The sequence below is a fragment of the Bufo bufo genome, chromosome 1 (genome assembly GCF_905171765.1).
Source record: "Bufo bufo chromosome 1, aBufBuf1.1, whole genome shotgun sequence".
In the NCBI taxonomy this organism is placed as follows: Eukaryota; Metazoa; Chordata; class Amphibia; order Anura; family Bufonidae; genus Bufo; species Bufo bufo.
This window is the reverse complement of record NC_053389.1, coordinates 132,849,053-132,864,639: the sequence shown is the minus strand read 5'-3', so window position 1 is coordinate 132,864,639 and position 15,587 is coordinate 132,849,053. Positions and strand designations below refer to the sequence as shown.

The 15,587-nt window shown below is 42.2% G+C and overlaps 1 protein-coding gene across 8 annotated transcripts in view; it reads left to right on the top strand.

Moving 5' to 3' along the window:
• The window catches only part of CHD5 (chromodomain helicase DNA binding protein 5), a 235,063-nt gene extending 219,476 nt beyond the window's left edge, over positions 1-15,587 (top strand). For 5 of the 8 annotated variants that reach the window (XM_040429570.1, XM_040429528.1, XM_040429519.1 and 2 more), the window contains 2 exons: positions 4,359-4,473; positions 14,923-15,587. In XM_040429570.1, the coding sequence (XP_040285504.1) occupies positions 4,359-4,473; positions 14,923-15,041 (234 nt within the window). In that variant the 3' untranslated portion in view covers positions 15,042-15,587. Of the gene's footprint in view, positions 1-4,358; positions 4,474-4,598; positions 4,652-14,922 lie in introns of those variants that run through there. The other 3 variants (XM_040429538.1, XM_040429545.1, XM_040429562.1) reach the window with 3 other exon arrangements.

Genomic DNA, 15,587 nt, shown 5'->3' with positions numbered 1-15,587 from the left:
CGTACCTATAGACAGTAGTCTATATTCTATACAGTGGGGCAGATTTTCTGATGCTGTCTATGATGTACGCTATGTGCAGATGGCCAAAATCAGCCTTTGATTCTGGAGCGGAAAACAGGTGTTTTCTGTAGTGTAATCTGCATTCAAAATGCCAGCAAAAGCTTCTGATTGACTTCAGTGTAAAAAAAAAAACGTGACCATGTGTACCTGGTCGTATTATTTTCCATAGCTGATTTGGAAAAAACTTCAGAAGCAGAGAGTCGCTTCTTTGGGGAAAATTTGAAGATAGCTATCCATAGAAGTCTAAAGGGAGAGGGGTAAAATACATTGGGTATGAGGCGAATCAAAAACGCCCCTTTTTTATAGCTGATGATTCCAATACTGATCTGTCGGTGATTTGTCTGCTGTGATTTTGACTTATGAACATAGCCTTAGACATCGAAAAATCTAAAGATGCGCCAAATTTATCACAGTGGTTCACGCTGGATGGTAAATTTGGTTCAGGGATAGACACTTTATCTACGATTACACAACCTATTGGTTGGCTTATGCGGTGCCAAAATGTGGGCACACTGCATATTATCCACATGCCTTGAATGAGGTACAAAAATGTGTCACCACACCTAATACATGGAGCACAGCAGAATCTGCCAGATTTGGATTAGTAAACCTGCCACCCTTCTTGTGGCTTCTCATTTTTTAGGTCAATAGCATTTTCTCGATTGGCCTCTCTATAGATCTTCCAAAAAAATGAAAAAGTCCAGTGTATAAAATGGCAAAAAATAAAATATGCCGCCAAAAAAAATAGCAAAGAATGCTTGAAACACATTTTTTACATGTTATAAAAGAAAAAAGTATGGGCTCATGCACACGCCATGGTTTTTGTCCGCATCTGATCTAAATTTTTTGTGGATCGGATGCAGACCCATTCACTTCAATGTGGCTGCGAAAGATGCAGACAGCATACCTGTGTGCTGTTCACATCTGTATATCCATTCCATGGCCTTGCAAAAAAAATAAAAAATAGAACATGTCCTATTCTTGTCCATTTTAAGGACAAGAAGAGGGTTTTTTGTGAAAGACTGAAAAAAAAATAATGTCTGCAGGCTCTCAGCCGGTATCCGTATTTTGCAGGTCTGCAGTTTGCGGACTGAAAAATGGCAATGGCTGTGTGCATGAGCCGTATGTGTGTGAAGGAGCTTTTAAAGGGAACCTTCATAATGACCCCCAACTTCCTGTAAGTTATCTTGTCTCCAATACTGTTTTGTTGTCGGATCCAATAGCCAAATTCGCAGCAAAACAACTTTTTAACCCCCGCTCCATGTATGTAAAAGAAGAGCTTGAAGTCAAGGGGGGCGGTGGCCTTCACACTTCAAGATTGCTGCACCCAGTTTCTGCCTCCTTCACTCTTGATAGACAGATATCTGGCCTTGTGTCATCCCTTTTGATTTTCAGCGCCTGCGCAGTGCGCCCAGCTGTATTGTGCTTAGTTTCAGGGGCTCTTTGCGCAGACTCCGAGGCGTGCTTGCTTCCGGGAGTCTATGTCTGCGCAATGAGCCTCTGAAGCTGAGCACACTACAGCTGGGCGCACTGCGCAGGCAGCAAGGAAAACAAAACAGGACGGCGCAAGCGCTGGATATCTAGGGCATCTTGGCTGAGGAAAGAAAAAAGAGCTGTCCGTCAAGAGTGAAGGATGCAGAAAGGGGTGGGGAAGCTTAACTTGAAGCATGAAGACCGCAGACCCTTGACTTTAAACAGTTTATTAACATTAAAAAAAAACTACAAGAAATTGCCAGACCGCTTATAAATAAATATCACTTTATTGCATGAATTGCATATGACTTACAAACATGATTAAAAGACATAGATGCAGGGTAAGGAGGCGGCGTTAACTGGAGGGAAACCACAGCGGATAACACGTTCACAAATCCCCCATCAATATAAACATGATTTCATTAAAGTGCAAGTGCAAACCAAATCCATTACAATCAAAAGGACAAAGAACGGTTACCCATGCTGTGTCTCCTCCAGGATGGCGCCAACCCCGACGCGCGTTTCGGCGAACCTTTGTCTGGGGGTGTTTATTAACATACATGGAGTGGGGGGAATAAACTTGTTTTCCTGCAAAAGATAACTTGAGCTTTAAGGGTACTGCAGGTGGTTGGGGGAAGGGGTGCATTATGGAGATGTCAGGTTCCCTTTAATTATGTAATTTGGGGCCTGGAACCTAAGGGAGTATGATGGCTCCTCAGCCAGGACAGCAGTACTATAAGTGGGAATATGTGATAGTTGTGGCACTTAGAAGCTTCAGGTTTGGGTACACCTCTGTATTAGACACTGTAAAGTAATATTAAATGGGAAACTATAGAATTCCCTGTATTAGGCCTCATGCACATGACAGTATTTTTTCACGGTCCGCAAAACGGGGTTCCGTGATCTGTTTCCGTTTTTTTTCCCCGTGTGTCTTCCTTGATTTTTATCACCAGACATGAAAAGTGAAAAAAAAATCTAAGTCAAGTTTGCCTTGAAAATGATAGGAAAAAAACGGACGCGGATGACAATCTTGTGTGCCTCCATGTTTTTTCACGGACCCATTGACTTGAATGGGTCTGCGAACCATTGTCTGTGAAAAAAATAGGACAGGTCATATTTTTTTCACGGACTGTAAACACGGATCACGGACGCGGATGACAAACGGTGCATTTTCTGAGTTTTCAACGGACCCATTGAAAGTCAATGGGTCCGCATAAAATCACTGAAGACGGAACAACGGACACGGAACGCAACAACGGTCGTGTGCATGAGGCCTTAGACTGCAGTGCATTTCTAGAGCTAACTAAACTTTTAGGGGTGTCTGTCAGCAAAATGCTGACTGATTCCAGTAGAAACCAACAGAATTCTAATTCAAGACATGATTAAAATGAAGATTAGTACAAGATACACAAAGCAGAGTTCTGAGTATGATTTGTATAATGGCCATATGTCTGTACCATACTTCTTGTTACCCAATTTGACTCAGATTTCTATTTCCCTAATCCGTTATGTCTTTTACCTGAAAAGTCTAACACACGAATACATTTAAGATGTTGAAACCCCTTTAAGACTTTTAAATCTAAATGTCTTGAAGATTTTGTTCACTATTACAAAAAAGACTCTCCTTTTTCCTAAAAGCATGCCTCACTTGTCCACAAGCTTAGTTTTATTGCAAGTCGGTTTTGCAGGCGTCTGCTTTGCGGTGTTTTGCGACAAATTTATCAAATGTTGCACATTGTTTAATAAATTTGGTGCATCATAAAGTCTAACATTTCTGTCTTGTGATGTTACTCCACTTTCTATGTCACCGCTTTACTGGAGTAAGATTGCAACTTTTTATAAAGTTGCAGTCGATAAATCTGGCGTAAAGGGGTTGTCTCACTTCACCAACTAGCATTTATCATGTAGAGGAAGTGAATACAAGGCACTTACTAATGTATTGTGATTGTCCATATTGCTTCCTTTGCTGGCTGGATTCATTTTTCCATCACATTATACTCTCCTGCAATCCAGGAGTGGTTGTTGTGCTTGCACACTATAGGAAAAAGCACCAGCCTCTCTGATGGCTGAGACAGTGCCATTTGCTGGAGTGAGACAACCCCTTTAAATCAGCTCGACCATGCTAACCATGGCCACATTCCCACCCACTTTTCAAAACTGGAGTGAGCGATGTAAAAATGCTAAATGTTTGTGCAAATATGCCCCAAAAATTACTTTTGTGACTATTTGAAGCCTGAATGCTCGAGTGCAGGGCTTTGTAAATTCCCCAAGTGAGTTTTTTCACAACTATGGCATTAAAGAGGTTGTCTTACTTCAGCAAGTGGCATTTATCATGTGTAGAGAAAGTTAAAACAAGGCACTTACTAATGTATTGTGAGTGTCCATATTGCTTCCTTTGCTGGCTGGATAAATTTTTCCATCACATTATACACTGCTCATTTCTTACGACCACCCTGCAATCCATCGGTGGTGGTCGTGCTTGCACACTATAGGAAAAAGCGTTGACCTCTCTGGTGGCCGGGACCATGGGAGCTCATGTAGGCTGGTGCTTTTTTTTTTATAGTATGCAAGCACAGCCACACTGATGGATTGCAGGGTGGTCGTAACCATGGAAACGAGAAGTATATAATGTGATGGAAAAATTAAACCAGCCAGCAAAGAGGCAATATAGAGAGTCACAGTACATTAGTAAGTGCCTAGTATTAACTTTATCTACATGATAACTGCTATTTTCTTAAAAAGTGAGACAACCCCTTTAAGTCTTGTTCTATGGTCATTTTGGTCGTTCAGTGAGCTGAATTAACATAACTGACCTGAAATTATAGGGAACATTTGGATCCACGCAGATGTACAGCAACAACTTTGGCCCAAATTTCCGAGGACCTGGTCCGGGCAGTATTGTGAACTACAACCAGATGCCCCTCGGGCCTTACGTGACCGGTAGGTTGATCGTTTTTTCCAGTGCTCATTATGAAATGTACAAGTACTATGGGAATATTTTCAGTAGACTGCCGGTAAGCTCAGAGGACACTCGGCAAGCAAGATGTTTTCTCTCTTATCAATAGATTTTTAGCCGTTTCCGAGATTTCCTCTGTGGCAGTCACCATTTCCAAAGGAGGTAAGCAGACCTGTGTCTCTGTGCTCCATACCATCCGTATCATCCTCTACTACTGGTGCCTTACTCTAGACCACACATGGTGTCTCCATTGAAGATAAAACCGAGAAGGTCCATTCATTATATGTGGTTGTTAGACTGGTCATAGATGTCGAGTCATTTCTCAGCATGCTGGTCAGACACATGCTATACAACCTGTTTGTTGTCAACCTCGCATCAAGCATATCAGGAGTGCTCAGGAGCTTAGACCTGTGTCGTCCTCTTCTATCAAGTCAACATTTCTGTCCAACAGCTTCTTAGTTGCATGAATTTTGGGCAATGTTGGTGGCAGTCAGTATGGCTTTACATATCATCATAAACACGTGTTTTTGCTGTTTTTTTACTGCGTTTTTAAGAAAAATAAAACTATTTGTACAGAAAAAGAAAATCTAAAAAGCACCATGTGTGAACAAAAAGACTAAAAATGACATGTCAGAATTTAGGTCACGCTACCATGTCTGACATGCAAAAGTAAACAAACACTATGGGGGGAATTTTATGAAAACTGGCTTCAGATCCCACCTTTAATTTTTTAAACAAGTGAAAAATGAAAGGTGGAATCTGATTGGTTGCTATGGGCAACTAAGCCCGTTTTTATACATTTCTACATGCGCAAAGACATATGCAAATAATGCGCACATTTTTGATCAAAATTGTGTGAGGCCCATCTGCCATCGGCAAGGTGGCTTCTGCAGAGGGGGAAGCTACACTTGCCTCCCTGGGCCTATATAATTCAAGGCACTGAAGAGTCCAGCGTCACGGAAAATAATGCACTATAGCAATAGATGCAAACATAATGTATGGACAAAGCCCTCACTTTAATGATAAAATCTGAGACTCTCAGCCAGTATATTTTGATCAATACATCTGTGCCCACCTACCCAGTGCCAAGGTGGTCTCAGTCAGGCAGGTCCTCCAAGACAAATAAAAAAAATCACGGAAAAAAGATACAAAACATCCTGCACGATATGATAAATATGCGGATGTGTATGGCTACATTTATAAAGTCACGGAAAATAGCGCACTAAAGCAATAGATGCAAACATAATATATGGACTAAGCCCTGAGACTCTTAGCCAATATATTTTGATCAAAACACATCTCTGCCCACCTACCCACGCCAAGGTGGTCTCAATCAGGCAGGTCCTACTCTAAACCTACCTATGCCGTTATGCATCTATATTCAGGAGAGCAGACCCGGCATATATAGTGTGTTGCTCCTAGTTACCATTGTATAGTCCAACATTCAAAATGAGAACTTCCAGAAATTTCACATAGGAATGTATTCATAATTACATCTAAGGCCACTTTGACATGGCAGCATTTAGGCCAATATTTGGAAGGCATAACGAGGAGTGGTTCCAGAAGACATGCACATCCTCCATTATACATTCTCTCTGTAGGTTCCATTCCTCCAGAATACTGACCAAATTCTGAAAATGGCCAATGGCTGTATTTATGTTTAAATATTACCCTGTGTTAAAAAAATATATAATTGAGTTATCACAAAAAATAAAGTAAAAATATATTTAACCCCTTAAGGACAGGGCAATTTTCCATTTTATTTATTTTTTTACTTCCTGGAGCCATAACTTTTTTATTCTTCTGTTCACATAGCTCGTTTTTATGTGTGACAAGTTGTAACTTCTAATGGCACCAATTTGGCCATCTGCACATGTTGCAGAATAAGTGTGGTTTTCCTGCGCAGATTGCCGTGCGGAAAAAACACAGCGTATTACAGTATTAGCAAAGTGTATGGGAGTACACAAATTTCATATACACTTTCAGGGCTCCAGATGGCGACCAAAATGATCGCCAATGCGACTTAGAATTTACAAATGGCGACAAGAGTTTTTAGTCTTGTCGTTATTTGCGACTAGACCTGCGCAGCTCTGCAGTTGAATACAGCGGCGGGGCACAGGAGATGATAGTTCTCTGCCCCGCCGCCGATGTTCTTCTCAGCAGCGCAGTGGAGAAGGAGTCTCTCCCTCCCCCTGTGCGGCTGCCGCCGCCGCCAATAAGAAGAGAGACAGGAGGAGGAGGGGAGGGGCTGTGGCCACTGCGCCACCAATGAAGATAACTGACCTGTTAATACAAATACAGGAGGCGGGTGCCGGAATCAAATAGCCGACACCCGACCTCTATGGCAGGGAGCTGCGATCCTCTGCAGTTAACCCCTCAGGTGCGGTACCTGAGAGGTTAACTGCAGCAGATCACAGCTTCCTGTCATAGAGGTCGCGTGACGGCTATTTGATTCCGGCACCCGCCTCCTGTATTTGTATTAACAGGTCAATTATCTTCATTGGTGGCGGAGTGCGCCCCCCCCCCCCACCCAACACCCCAGTATAATAAACAGTGGTGGCGCAGTGCGCCCCCCCCCCCCCCCCCAACACTCCAGTATAATAAACTTTGGTGGCGCAGTGCCAATGAGGGTTAAAAAACAAATAAAAAATTAACTCACCTCCTCCAATTGATCGCGTAGCTGCCGGTCTCCTGTTCTTTCTTCAGGACCTGTCAAAGGACCTGTGGTGACGTCACTGAGCTCATCACATGGTCCATTACCATGGTGATGGATCATGTGATGGACCATGTGATGAGCGCAGTGACGTCACCACAGGTCCTTTTCCTCACAGATGAAGACAGAAGAGAAGCCGGGCTGCGCGAACAAGTGGATTAAGGTGAGTTACATTTTTATTTTTATTTTTTTATTTAAACCCCTCCAGCCCTATTTTACTTAGCATTCTGTTTTAAGAATGCTATTATTTTCCCTTATAACCATGTTATAAGGGAAAATTATTACATCTACACAACCTTGAACCCAAACCTGAACTTCAGTGAAGAAGTCGGGTCTGGGTACCACAATCAGTTTTTTATCACGCGCGTGCAAAACACATTGCACCCGCGCGATAAAAACCAAACAATGGACTGCAATCGCAGTCAAAACTGACTGCAATTGCGTACCTACTCGCACGGGTTTGCCACAATGCACCCGGGACGCATCCGGAGCCAAAACGTGACACCCGTCTGAAAGAGGCCTAATATTAAGTTTAAATCCCCCCTTTCCCAATTTTACATATAAAATATATAAACAATAAATAAATAAACATATTACATAGCGCTGCGTCCGAAAAGTCCAAATTATTAAATTATTTAAAAATATCTCCTATGCAGTGAGCGCCGTAACAGAAATAAATAAATAAAAACCATGCAATTCGCCATTTTTAGTCACCTTGTCACCCCAAAACATAGGTTAGGACTGTTCTATTATGGGCCGAACGTTTCATAAAATGCAAAATGCACGCGGCTTTTTTGGGTGTTTTTTTTTCCGCGTGGTATTGAGTATCGCAATACTTTTTTATGGTGACGAAAGCGAATAAAAATTTTGGTATCGAAACAACCCTACGCCGATCTGATCGGCGTAGCGTTGTCACGATACCAAAATTTAGATTCGGTTTCGATTTGGCGAGTAAAAATTTAATTTGGCTCCTAAATTTTTCAGTTCAGGAGCCAATGGCTACTAGGTATTTTTTTTAGTCTGGAGCACTGACTTTGCAGATTTTCTCTGTGCGGAAATGGATCTGCATCATCTCAGTTATATTTGCGGTTTTAGCTGCAGATTTCACCCTTTCAATGGAAGGGTGAGATCTGCGGCAAAACCGCATGAAATCTGCACCAAAAACCACTGTTAAAAATGCAATTCCGTTTAGTTTTAACTGCATTCCATATTCGGTAAAACTGACCTCTTACCTTTATTCTACAATCAGTATGATAACTGTGATACTGCATTTATATAGTTTACTTTAAAAAGTTAAAACGTTGAAAAAAATGAATTCTTTGCATCAACATATTCTGGCCCCCATAGCTTTTTTTTTTTATAGTTAATTTTTTGCATGGCGATCTGTAGTTTTTATTGATACTATTTTAGAATGTGCATGGTTTATTGATCATTATATTTTTTTTAGAAATATATATATATTTTTTGTTGTTGAGGTGAAGCATTTCTTTTCTGTTACGGCTTTCAACCTACAGGATAAATACGTTTATATTTTAAATGTATGGGCATTTTGGGGAGTATTTAAATTTTTATATATTTTTTATATTTTAAAAACATTTTCTTACTTTTCGCTACACATATTTTAAGTCCCATTAGGGGACTTGAACATGCCATTGTTAAATATGATCCATGGAGCCGTGCCGTTGTGGTACCCTCAGATTCTTCAGAGGGATTAAGGCTACCAGTGCTCCTGGGGAAAGCCGCCTCAGATGCTCACAATTGACCACGGCAGCTGAGGGGTTAAATGCCTGTGATCGGTGTTTGCAGGCATTAACCCAGCGGCTATGGCGCCCATTGTATTCATGGCGCCCATTCTATTCATGAACGGGCACCATTTTTAAAGAGCAGATTTCCACAATACATGTCCTCAAGGGGTTGATTATACTGAAAGTGGAAATTCAAATTAGCTCTAGATCAGGTGTGCACAACCTGCCACCTGGGGGTGGGCTAACATGAAGCTGAGGTGCTAATATGTGGGGCCCCCTAAGCATCTGGTCAGAAGAAAGAGGTTACTGGCCGGCCTGGTGCCTAAAAGTCTTCTCCACCCCCCGATGCATCTATAATAATAAATCTGGTAGTCTCTTAAATAATCTACCCAGTTTATTATCTGGATGCATAGTCTGGCTGAGATGCAGTAAACTGACTATTTGTATGCAGTGCAGTCAGTCTACAGCCATGTGCTGCTTGTGCAAGTTGTGGAGGACTGGGGCCACCCTCACCGCAGCCTGCCTGGATGTGCCGCTGGCACCTAAGGCCTCTTTCACACGGGCGTCCCGGATTTGCTCCGGATGCGTTGCGTGTGCATTGTGGGAAACCCGTGCGAGTAGGCACGCAATTGTAGTCAGTTTTGACTGCGATTGCGTTCCGATGTTCAGATTTTTTTGAGTGCAATGCGTTTTGCATGCGCGTGAGAAAAAACTGAATGTGGTACCCAGACCCGAACGCGGACTACTTCACTAAAGTTCAGGTTCAGGTTAGGTGTTCTATTTATTTTATTATTTTCCCTTATAACATGGTAATAAGGGAAAATAATAGCACTCTTATTACAGAATGCTTACTAAAATGTTGCTTGAGGGGTTAAAAAAGAAAAAACTCGCCCCATCCACTTGTTTGCGCAGCCGGCATAGTCTTCTTTTTTCATCTTTCAGGACCTGCCAAAGGACCTTTGATGACGTAATCGCGCTCACCAGGTCAGCACGGGTCCCGCTGAATGAAGATAGAAGATCCCCATTCATTTCTATGGTGTCTGCGTTGCGTGAAAAACACAGAATATAGAACATGCTGCGATTTTCACGCAGCGCACAAGTGATGCGTGAAAATCACTGCTCATCAGCACAGCCCCATTGAAGTGAATGGGTCCGGATTCAGTGCGGGTGCAATGCGTTTATCTCATGCATTGCACCCGCGCGGAATTCTCGCCCGTGTGAAAGGGGCCTAACAGATATTTATGGGATACCCTTTCCATAGGTTATTGATTCATGTTAATCCATTAAGTTTTATTAATTGGTTAAATCTGACAATGTGACCCTCACTAGAAAAGGTTGTGTATGTCTCGCTGAATGAATGCAGAAATATGTAACCTGTTCTACCTTTCAGCTCATAAATGAGAACACTTATATAGATGCTATAGTTTACACGGGCTGATAATTTGGAAGGAATGTCGTAGGAAAGTTCTTTGGCGGACCATCAACCCGTCTACACACATTCACGATCATCCCACAAATTAGCAAGCGCTCAATTATCAGCTGAATGGATCTTTCAGGTGAGCATAAAAACGTTCGCTAATCTGGGGATGAGCTGCCAACATAATAAAGTTTTGGACAACCCCTGTAAGGCCTCAATAATATCAGCCTTAGATCCCTCCAGCAGGCTTTTTCGACAGAGGACATCCTACTGGAACTCTCTGGATCCAACATAGCTGGATTTTACCGTGTGCCCACCGGCTCCAATTGACTATAATGGGATCCAAAAATGCCAGGATTCGGCCTCTACATAACTTAGGCGCTTTACCAGTGGGCATGTGACTTGCTTAAATCTACGGCAGCTCCCTTGCTGGCATAGATTTAAGTCATTTTGTACAGCAAAAACAGGCGTAGAAAATGATGAATGAGATGGGCCTGTCAGCATATATCCTTTACCACCCAAGCCACTGTTCGTTTTTCTGCCACCTCAGAAAAGTGTCGCGAGCAGGGAAAAGTCCGAGATTTGGCATCAAATCCCTTTTGCGACCACATCTGTGACAAAAATACGCCAAAAAGTGGCATACTTCCAGTAATAAGTGACCCCCTAAGTGATTTTAGTTTGCATATAGGGCTCTTATGCTCAAGGGGCACCCCTAGTAAACTGGACCTTGGGCTGGTGCCACTACACCACCCCCTAAAACGGTCCAGACCCAGTTGTATGTATAATTTAGAACTCGCATCTGGGACATGGTTACTTTCCCTATCCTGTCTTTTAATAACTGAATATTTTTGTGAAAGACAGAAATATCATGGAAGTTCAAAATATCACATCTTATTCTCCCCTTGTGCCCCCCGCTGGTAATGCAGAAAAACTGTAGAGAAATAGTTATTTCATCACTGTTGTATCGTAATCAATATTAATTCAGAACAGTAAATTATTCATATTGACAGAACTTTCTCAATATACATGATGCAGTAAGTGCAGAGAGGATGATTGAAAGGCTGAATTATTCATCATCTGCAGGTCTTGTCCACTTACCCGCAGTCATGGTGAAGTGTCTGCCAATGCATCATTCTTCTAGAAGGCATTAAAAATTGATGTGCAAGGGAAAAATACCAAGATGGCAGTATTTTTCTATCCTTTCCTTAATTTCGTAGAGGCAGGGGCATAGCTATAGGGGTAGCCGTCACTGCCAGGCCCAAGAACTTGAGGGGGTCCAAAGACCTATCTGCCACATCAGAAGTCACCAGTATTATAGAAAGCACATGGTAAGTAGGGCTCAGGATCTTTAAGTTACTCTTCAGCATAGAGCTAATTTTACTTTAGGATAACACTGCAGGACCCACATATCAGTCTCCGTATGACAGAAACTAGATCAGAAAACATTAGGAGAGATTTATTAGATCAAGTGAAGATTATGTTCCCCTAAATTTCACTAAATGTCTTAAAGGGGTTATCCTGGAAATAATCTTGATGACCTATGCTCTGGATAGGTTATCAATATCAGATCGGCGAGGGTCTGGCTCCTGGGACCCCTTCCAATCAGGTGTTTGAAGAGGTCGGGTGCTCCGTGAGTGCCACAGCCTCTTCCTAGGTCAGTGTGGTCACTGTACATTGGTCACATGGCCTAGTTGCAGCTCTGTCCCATTGAAGTGAATGAACCTGGGCTGCAATACCAAGCACGGCCACTATGCCATGTACGGTGCTGTGCTTGGGACTGAGACCCTCACTGATGTGATAATGATAGCCTATCCTGAGGATAGGTGATCATTTCCTGGATAAGCTCTTTAATGAAATATAAAACGAACAATAAACATATTGGGAGGTGTTAAGAAATGTAATAAAATAAATTAAAGCCAGGGTTACATGATCTTCACTTGATCCGATTTATCAATACTTTACTTAGATGTATTAATTTACAGGCCGCAAATTGAATTACAACAGCGCACAGATATTTGACACTTTTTTTTTTGCTTTCGCCACTTCATGGCTGGTGTATAATAGCTTGGGCCAAAAGATGGGGCATGTCTTGCTACAGTATAATCCATAGGTTCACACAAAATGGCCTTTTAAAGTGTAGGCCAAACCTAGTGATGACCTACCAATTAGATTCTACTTTTAATACAGACTAGAACATTCTGAGAATGAAGGGGCCACAGTACTGGTGTAGCACTGCTCCCCCTTCTAAATTTTCCATCTACCTGGCTGAGGTGGTAACCGCAGCAGGGTCCATGAATGGGGCAGTGCTGCAGTTCCCTGCACATTGGGTAGCCCCTTCATTCCCAGGATCAGTTTGGTCCCAGAGCTCAAACACCCACAGTTCATATTTTGAGGGCATATCCTAGTAATATGCCATCACTTAGAAAATAGTGTTCTTATTTTAGAAATCAGTGGTGGTCCAAGATCACAAAAATTACGTTATTGTTTATTATCGTAGTGCCCTTAGTTCCATGGTGCTGTATGAAGAGGGTATACATACATAATACAAAACAACTGCAATAAGCATGAACAAGACAAGTTACAAACTGGTACAGAATATAGGAGGACCCTTCCCACTAGGGCTTACAATCTACAAGGGATGGAGAAAGCATACAGTGAGTAAGGGTAAAGCCAGTCATGGCGGTATAGAGGAAGCAGGGTCATTGTAGGTTGCAGACTTGTCTGAAGAGGTGGGTTTTCAGGTTTCTTTTCAAGGGTTCCACTGTAGGTGAGAGTTTGATATGTTGGGGTACAGACTTCCAGAGTATAGGGGAATGCATGGGAAGAGGAGATTAGAGGAGTAGAGAAGAAGGTCCTGTGAGGATCGGAGGTGTGGGGATGTATCAGGAAAGCAGGTGAGAGATGTAAGGAGGAGACAGATTGTGGACAGACTGAATTCTCTGGGCAATGGGGAGCCAATGAAAGGATTGGCAGAGGAGAAACGAGGTGAGAAGTGGATTAACTGGGCAGCAGAGTTGAGAATAGATTGGACGGTTGTTGAGAGTGTTAGATGGGAGGCCGCAGAGGAGGATGATGTTACTGTATTCTAGGAGGGAGATGATGAGGGCATGTACAAGCATTTTTGCAGACTCTTGGTTGAAGAATATGCAGATCTGAGAGATTTTTTTGTGCTGGAGGAGGCAGAAGGTGGAAAGGGCTTGTAGGTGCATTTGTCATTTGTAGAGGTAAAGTGGTGTGGCTTCCAATTTGAATCAAATGTGACCGATTTATGAGAATGTTCAGAATGCACACAGGGAACCATGCAGGGTACACGACCCTACAATTACCATCTGGTGTGATCGACACAATGAGGCCCATCTTAATAAATCTTATTGTTTCCCCTCTAGACCAAATACAGTTCGTTCCACAAAACCTTTTGTCACATTTGTCTGTAAAGGCGACCAGTTTGTTCTGGACTTCTGCTTAATCGAGTCATTAATTTCAGTGCATTTGTAAGAAACAGACAATTCCTCAGTGTTGTCCATAGCACCCAGAGCTGAAATCTGATCGGCCCCAGTTGGCACCAGTGGTGCTTATTGGTTTTCGTCCACGAGGCTGTCTTTAGAAGTCTTGAACTCAATTTCACATTCATCAAATGATAAGATCATATATTTTGTATAGAGTGATTTACTAGAACATAAGAACCATTAATTTTTGTCATAAAGCGAGACCCTGAATGACCCTCACCGGAAAGAACTTCTATGACTCTTTGATTTTGATAAACTTTTAATATTCAGCTTGAAGCCCCTGTTATATTAGTTTTATATCTAAACTTCACAGCTTGAAACAGATAACGAGAACATTATAGAGGTTTATAGACTGTCCAATCCCAAAAAATTGCTGTTTGACCATGAAGTGCAGGGCCAGCTTTATCCTGCATGTCTTCATAAACTGAATCCCGACATCCTTCAAAATAGATTTTTTTAACCTGTTTTTATTTTTTTAAATTGTATATTTTTTATATTCTTTTTCCTTTACGTGAGAACGTCGGCAGTTACTTGTATGTTGCCTGAGCAGCTACAACAGTAGTTGCATAGCTTACATGCATTTGCTTACAATCAACACTTGAACAAAATACAACATATAAGAGATTATAGTGGGCATGCTCTGGGTTATGTGCAGGAAGGAGGTGGAGGTGAGCTGTCTACCATCCCAGCAGAACCAAATAATACAGTGTAGCACAGTATACTGCCCCAATAGCTGCCATCTTCTGTCCCCCTCCTCCAGTTGTCTATGGAGCAGGAGGCTTAGGAGGTGAGGTGGGGGCCATAGTGGTAGAATTCAGGAGGGCATGTGCGGTACTGTTGAGAGCTCATTATGTACTGGTCAGCGGCAGAGAGGAGGACTTGGGTGGCCCCCTGGGGCATCGACACACCAGGAAATTTCCCTGTAGGGTCTATGGCCAATCCACCCCTGTTGTGATGCCCTCTGATGGTAATAGGATGACTGCCGAACACAAGCAAAACCTGATGTATTGTGCAATGATACATTTCAGATTCTCTCCCTCTTACCCCTGCAGCATCGAATGGAACCCACCACCCATGCTACCCGGACAGGAAATCCATAGAGTCGTTGATGGACAGTGCCAGTTTAGAGCGGAAGGGGAGACCACACGACATCATTTTTATTGAAGACTAAATCTACAGCCCTGAAGCAAGAGACAGCCATATCCACATTTCTAGTGTCCTACAAAATACCGAACCATCCAACGAACTTCTTGATTAAACGAAAGAATAAATAAAAATCAGGATTTAATTTCCTTGTACATTTTTTGCACTTTCTTATTGAAGACTTGAAGAGTTTGTCTTGTTACAAGTTGAAATACACCTGGAGGGTAATACTGGACTCTTTCTGTTTTTGTCTCATCAGAGGAAACCAGTTTGTTGTCAAGGAACCAACCTATATGCAGCCTTTTCACTTTGTTAAACCTTTTATGCCTTTTTAGTTTTTGTTTCTTGGAGCTGCATGCACTTATTTGGCTCTTCGGATGACATTAGATGGTCACTGTTAAATCCATTGGCCACAGCAATCAACATGACTGGAGTATTGAGCAACTGTTCCGCTACCACAGATACAGAATGACTGATATTACAAGTTTCCTGGTGTATTTTTTATTTTTTTTTGCCAAAAGCAAGAGCTGCCTATTGTGCTCGTCTTTCTGTCCATATATTATTCAATAAACAA